Below are 7,047 nucleotides of genomic sequence, written 5' to 3'. Positions count from 1 at the left end.
CAAACTGAGGGCTACTCAGTTAAGATATCTGACTCCTTGGGGATATTTGCAATGTAAAGTTCTTGTGCATATTGCAGGGCAAAGTGGAATGTGAGGCATAAATATATTATGAGAGGTGAATGTTATTCTTTCATCACTATAGTGCTGCAGTAAGCACACAATAGAAGCAATAAGGTGATACGATATCTTATAGGAATCTGCTAGATTTTGGTCTGTTCTGGATAACAAAGCATCAGTGAACACTGCCTTCCCCATGATATGATGTTTCAAGTGGTTGAGAACAGGGTAAATAAGCTCAGTGAGGAACAACTGACATGGTCTGCCATGGTAGAAATACAGGTAGAAATACAGGGTATATGATGTAACATAGTGATGGTATGTGCAAACAGCAAAAGCAATGAAGGCTGGGGCTAGGTTATGAAACTCCAGGATATGACACCCGTGACCCCCAGAAATTGAGTTACTCAAATATACATTGTTCAAAAATAATCGTTTTCGATTTTGTGCCAGGAAGTTTGGGCAGCATGAATGATGAAAGCAATGTAGCTGTCTGTGACTATGTTAAGTAATGCTGCATTTTTATGAATATGACTGCAGAAATGTGATAGTAAAAATTGCAAGGGATGACTGGAATGAGCTGGTTCTTATTCACAAGGTGACAAGCTTTTTTGAAAAAGGCTACAAAACTTGACTTACAATGAGATGGAAGGTAGGCTCCATGGTAATCTATAAACATTAACAATATTACTACCAAAGGTGTTGTTTCAACCTGAACACATTGTAAAGAAGACAGGGTAGATTTCCTACTTTTTATAACTGACCTCACCATCCACTCAAATTTCAGAGAACCAGTATGGTATGCATGTCATCCACTAAACCTACACTGACTGCATGCTCTCACCAAATAAAGACAAACACATCAAGACATCAGGCCAACAAAGAACCACAAGGGCCCATGGAGGCTGGTCTACCCTAGGTTCCCCACCCATCCTTGAGCAAATCTTACCACCTGACCGGCCTGCATTTGGCTATGAATGACATCCTTAACCCCACAGAGCTTGTCCACACAATTTTTAAATTTTGCCAGGCAGGGACTTCCTACATCTTCATTTGGCAGTCCATTTCAGTGATTCACTACTCCTTCACTAAATGACATCTGCCTCTTCATAGTTCTAATCCTACCTTTTGCTAATTCAAACTTATTTCTCTTACGTCTCGGCTTAATTTACGGTGCTCCTTGTAGACCTACGATGTCTATCCTTTCATCCTCTTGAAGACCTCTATCAAATCTCCTCTAAGTCTACGATATTTCGGTGAATACAAATACAAGGCCTTAAACCTATCCTCATGTTTTATGTCACCAACCCGCATGTATCATCTTAGTTGCTTTTTGCGTACTCTCCCCGGACCATCAATATATTTTTGGCAACAGGGGGGAACAAGTCTGTACACAACACTCTAGGCGTGGTCTGACATGACCTCAGTACAAATTTTTGACAGCATTTTCTTTTGTGATGACGATGATGATGATTTGGGGTTTTAGGGCGCATCGACTGCTAAAGGTCATGCAGCGCCCATGACTATCGATTCATGCAGAGCCGTCAATCAGAGAAGTGCATCAATCAGGTCACCCTATAGAGCCATGATGATCGGCCCTAGCATCATGATGAGAAGATTACAGGAAAATCTATAGCGCGAAGGAACTGGAGCACTTTGCCAAACCCGACGATGTTCGAAGAATCCCCTAAAAAGTCGCATAGCGTGCGACTCTGGACGTGGCGTCCGAAAAACTGCGCTCTCGTTGCAGTAAGGTGGCGGCAAGCGACCAGTACGTGATGCACGGTCAGTGGATCAGAGCATCGACCGCAGCATGGTCTGTCGCCAGCCAGCAGCAGGTGACGGTGCGTAGCATATGTGTGACCTATGCGTAACCGGCAAAGGGCAACTTCTTCCACCCTATTGTCCCGAAAGCACGACTGCCATAATCCAATGCGGGGTTTCACCGACTGCAGCTTGTTGGCGCTCAGCGAGTTCCAGTAGAACTGCCATCGCTTCTGCATAAACAGCGACACTGCGGGGTACATGTCTTGAGCAGGTAGTGGTGTTATAGGAATTCTAGTCCCTGTCGTAGCGCGCTTTGCTGCCGCGTCAGCAAGATCATTTCCGCATATCCCCACGTGACTTGGGATCCAGCATAGAACGACCGTTTTTCCTGCTCGATCCAGTGAGCTAAGACGAGATTGAATGTCCTGAACCAGTGGATTCGACGGGGAGAAGCCGCTAACAGCCAGCAGGCTGCTCAAGGAGTCGGAAAGAATTAAATGCAGATTGCTATCGTCCACTTCAATAAAACAGAGAGCTTTGCTAATGGCTATAAGCTCGGAAGTGTAGACCGACGCGTGTGAAGGCAGTGTGAATGACCGTGTGGTGGATCCGCACACAAAAGCGCACCCTACACCTGCATCCGTCTTCGAACCATCTGTATAAGTCATCTTGTACCCGTCAAAGGAGGCCATGTGCTCTAAGGCTGCGCCTTTGAGTTCCATCATGAGGACATGTTGCTTTTGCATATTTGATAGAGAGGCATCACAGAGAGGCATTTTCATTTGACACAGAGAGGCATTTTCTTTTGTCTTTAATGATGGGCACTCCTGTAAACAAGTCGCAGCATCTGAAGCACTTTGCCCCCAACCCAACGTATTGCTTTCAGGCTTCAATTCCCTGGAAATTATAACCCACAAGTCCTGTTTGTCCTCAATCTGGTACAACTCTCGGCCTCACATTTTTTAGATAATGCCCTCACTGTCAGAACCACCTAAATGTATCACCTTACACATATCATAATTAAATGACATTTGCCACAGAGAATCCCAGGTCACTAATTTCTCTAAGTCAAGTTTCATGTGGTCTGCATTTTTTGGCACCCCTTTTAATTTAATATCAGGCAATTTAAGAACCTTACCTTCTCATCCTATCTCAATATTATTCACACAAAAATGAGGGCAAATGACCCAACAACAACCCCTGTGGAACCCCAATCTTGTCTGGCTCCTGCTGAGGTTTAGTACCATTGAGCACAAAAATGGCTTACTGACAAACCTACCACATCCCTCTCCACCACTTATGACTTTTCATCTTCCTCAAGGGACCAACAGAGAATCCCTTAGATTGGAATTTGTAGTAGCTAAGAAAATTCTTAACATCAACAGGGCAAGTGTCTGCTAGCCTTATTTCTGATATTACTTTTGCTTTCCTGACTCCCTTCTTTAGTTTTTTTGTGGCAATCCTATATACTGCCCTCCTGCTTTTTGTGTGTCTATTACATGCTGCCTTCTTAACTGCCATCAAAGTGTGCACTGACTGTGTCAGACATGGAAGCTTTCTTGAGCTATTTTCTTCATCTGATTTCTTCACACATATCTGTGTCCACATCCTGACAACCATTTGGGGGCCTATAGATATTTCCAACACATAATTTATTGCCTTTTGCATAATCAAATCAGTCCAAAGGAATTCTGCACCACCTCTCTTCTTCATGCCATTCATCATTTCACATTCTATATTCTGCCTTACATAGACTAGAATTCCACCTCCTTTTTTGTTCTCCTATGAAAAGTAAACATATTGTACCTAGATACTTCAAATTCTTGTTAACTGCCCCACCAAAAAGGTGCTCACTGATCCAAGGTTCAGTGATAGTTGCCAGGTCAAAATTTTCTTCCAGCATGTAAGCATGGAGCTCACCAAGCTTGTTCCTGATGCTTCTTGCATTTGTATTAAAGCATCAGAAACAAATGCTTATATGCAAAAGATTACACCAATTTGGCTTTTACCTGATAAACAAATTTTGTACACTAAGAGCAGATAAGTTAACTTTTAAGTGATCAACCACTGGTGTAGAAATCAGGGACAGCATGGCAACATATTATGTAAATGTAGCATCCTCTGTATGGCAATGGTTGGTAAGGAAGGTGGCTGCATCCAGCCTTTCAAAAAGTCCAGTTATTTTGCAAGCTTTTTTAATGCATGTGGTGTTTCCTCCTTGTAGTCAGGGCAGTGGTGGTAGTTTGTAGTAGTTTGAGCACTCTGCTCTGAGCCTGCCAGTCTTGGGTTTGGGTCCCTGCCATGTCACCACTGCATTCTACAAGATACCTAACAAAGACATCTGTCTTAAAATGGCCCTGGCATTTATTTAAGTGTTCAGATATTAAGATGCTAAGCCCCTGTCAGCAATAGTTTGATTATTATTGCTCCTTTAAATGGGAAATCCTTTACAAGTGTGTTGCTTCAGCACTAGTAGAAAATAGCATGGATCAAGCATAAAAGGCCAGGGGCAAAGGAAGACCTCACATGTTGGATGGACTGAAAGGCATTGTTGTATCTCTTTCAGTCAATGCTCATGAGGCTGATGTGTTTTTAAAAGTTTGGAGGCTTACTCCACTGGCCACCTACTTCCTGCACTGCTGTCAGACTACCATTACAGTGAGAAATGAGGCTTCCATCTTCATGTAGACAAGACAGCACTGCTGTCCAAGGATAAAATCCCATATGCTCATTTCTAGCCATTTTGTGTTTCTTATGTCATCTCATGTCTCACCTTATCACAGTTGTCTTCTCATGCTGCATTGTGATATTTAAATCATTATTTGAAATTTTCACAAACTTTTAGCCAAAAGGATGGGCTAAGAGTTTGTGAAAATTTTAACTCATCATTTAAGTAACCAACATCAGCATGAGTAGATGAATCAGATGGTATAAAAAGCACAACATCGCCAAAAGTTGACATATAGGGTTTTACCTTTGGATGGCATTACTACTGTAGCAATACCCTTTTCCCTGGCAGAAAAAACGGAAGAATAGCGATAAAGGTGCGTTAATATTTCAAGTCAAGCACAAAGGCACAAATAGCAGAAGTTTTTATTTTCAATCACTTACATTACCCGTTTCAAAGAAGGCATGTTGCCGAAATATCAACGCATCTATGTCTATTCTCGTGGTTTTCTCCGAGGAACAAGGTTATTTCTACTGTGCTATCTATGTTAATAATATTCAACGCAAATGCACTTAAGACTTACCTCCCATCCCCATCTGATTTCAAATTTGCCAATGAACGCGATTCATTGTTAGTTTTCTGCGTCTGTAACGAACCATATGCGTATTTTATATCACAGTATCAAGTGCTTAACTGCATTGAGTCCAATTAATACGTCTCTTGTATGAAATCCATGCTGCACTGCCAACTTTTAGTTAATGCCGTTTTTATTTTCAAAGAAAATATTTTTCTCGAGGAACAGCAGCTATTTCTGGTGACGCTTTGACATATTCATATAATACAATGTAAAATATGAGGTGCTCATCGCCTGTTGCCATGGCAACACGCGACGCTAAAACTGGTGTACCATCCGCAGTTTGGGTGGTGTGTGCTTAAGGTGGTGGTTGGGCCAGCCGCTCTTGCTGCTTACGTTTTTGTCGTAGAAACCTAACGAGGATCGCTCTCAGTTCGAAAGCTCAGAAGCATCTGGATTAGTTATAACGCCCAGTCACCTCAAAGAGCTACTTTTAAAGATGAGCAGTACGGGTGATTAGGTAGTACCACGCGTCTGGGAACCGCGTGCCTAAGGACCACAAGATAATGGTGCTTAGTAAGTTGACAGTACTTAACAAGATTTGCAATGCACATGCATAATGCCGAAACCGAGGATGCGCATTCTCCCCGAATGTGGAGTGATTTAATGTCGGGGTTATTTGCTGCCTGGGGGGACAGAATTTGTCGACCCCAGAAATGTGCCCGGATCTCAAGGGTGGATCCAGGATCCCATATGATTCCATGTCTGTGAGATCCCGCTGATCTTTTTTGGCGGGGGGAGGGAGGAGGAGGCTGCAGGTAACTGTCTGGCCATAGGCGTCATGTTGACAATGGGTGCATTGAGCATTCTGCTAAAGCCCGACCTCCGTATTACCCTGCCACTTCAGCGGTGGCGTTTGCACCTCTTCTGTGCCTGATACGTCTCCGAGTACGATGGCCCAGCCCGAGCCCAGGCCGAAATCCAAATCATTCACGTCTATCGCCCACAGGATGGCGGCGCCTGACGTGGCTGCTGGAGTTAAAACGTATACCTCTCGCGGCATTTGTTGTAGCCGCCACCTTCAGCTCCGAATGTAGCTTGGGTGGGTTCCCAACGTGACCGGTGACAGACACTACGGCCCTTGAGCTGATGCATCCTTTATATATATATATATATATATATATATATATATATATATATATATATATATATATATATGGGCGTGGGCGTGGGCGTGGGCGTGGGCGCGGGGGGTGTGGGTGTGGGTGTGTGCGTGTGCGTGTGCGTGTGCGTGTGTGCTCCACTAAAAATGACCGCTGACTTGGCATTGACGAGCTTTCATATGCATTGTTGTACTTTTCGGCTGTTGACTCAGCATTATTGTTTAGATTAAAGATGTTTGATACAAAATCACTCGTATCTTCGTCGCTCTTTACGTTCTTATGCTCCGACATCTTAACTCGTCGCAGGAGAACACGGAATGGCACAAAAAATAAGTTTGGAATTTTAAAGGATGAAAATCGTGCACTGCTATCGTAAAACATCTTTTGGTACGGTAACACAAAAAACATGGCTTATTGAAGTGAGACAGAATCCTGTTTTTACTTTGATACATATTAAGTACACTCATAATGGGAACGCTACAAAGACACAAACATATTGCCACAATCACGATATTAGTGCTCACCGCCCACCACTTAATAATTCAAGGGTTGTACACAAAATTGGTCGTCTGTTTAGGGCTGGAGAGAGTTCGTTAATGAATACAGTCTGCCAAATTTTAATGCGTCTTCCGTCATTGCACGTCCATAAAATATCAGTGTTGACTGTCAGTTGTTGTGTCAATGCCCTGTCGTGTTCGTGTCGCCCATGGTCCAGAGGAGCCCCGTCACGTAAATACATCGTCAGACATCGGGAGAGAGTCGTTGTGGTCACACCATTGCAGTGTATGGAACAATGTTTGCGGCCTTTGATGAAGCAC

The 7,047-nt window shown here is 43.3% G+C and overlaps 1 protein-coding gene across 3 annotated transcripts in view; it reads left to right on the top strand.

Moving 5' to 3' along the window:
• Positions 1-7,047, top strand: part of LOC119105684 (protein tilB homolog) — a 55,605-nt gene that overhangs the window by 29,429 nt on the left and 19,129 nt on the right. For 2 of the 3 annotated variants that reach the window (XM_037229152.1, XM_037229151.1), the window contains exon 1: positions 5,428-5,642. The exons of the other annotated variant lie outside the window; for it this stretch is intronic. In XM_037229152.1, coding sequence (XP_037085047.1) covers positions 5,633-5,642 — 10 coding nt within the window. In that variant the 5' untranslated portion in view covers positions 5,428-5,632. Of the gene's footprint in view, positions 1-5,427; positions 5,643-7,047 lie in introns of those variants that run through there. 3 annotated transcript variants of the gene reach the window in all.

This window comes from Pollicipes pollicipes, unplaced genomic scaffold (genome assembly GCF_011947565.3).
Source record: "Pollicipes pollicipes isolate AB1234 unplaced genomic scaffold, Ppol_2.1 Scaffold_6138;HRSCAF=7277_pilon_pilon_pilon, whole genome shotgun sequence".
In the NCBI taxonomy this organism is placed as follows: domain Eukaryota; kingdom Metazoa; phylum Arthropoda; class Thecostraca; order Pollicipedomorpha; family Pollicipedidae; genus Pollicipes; species Pollicipes pollicipes.
Note: the sequence above shows the minus strand (reverse complement) of the source record. Positions and strands in the feature narration are given on the sequence as shown.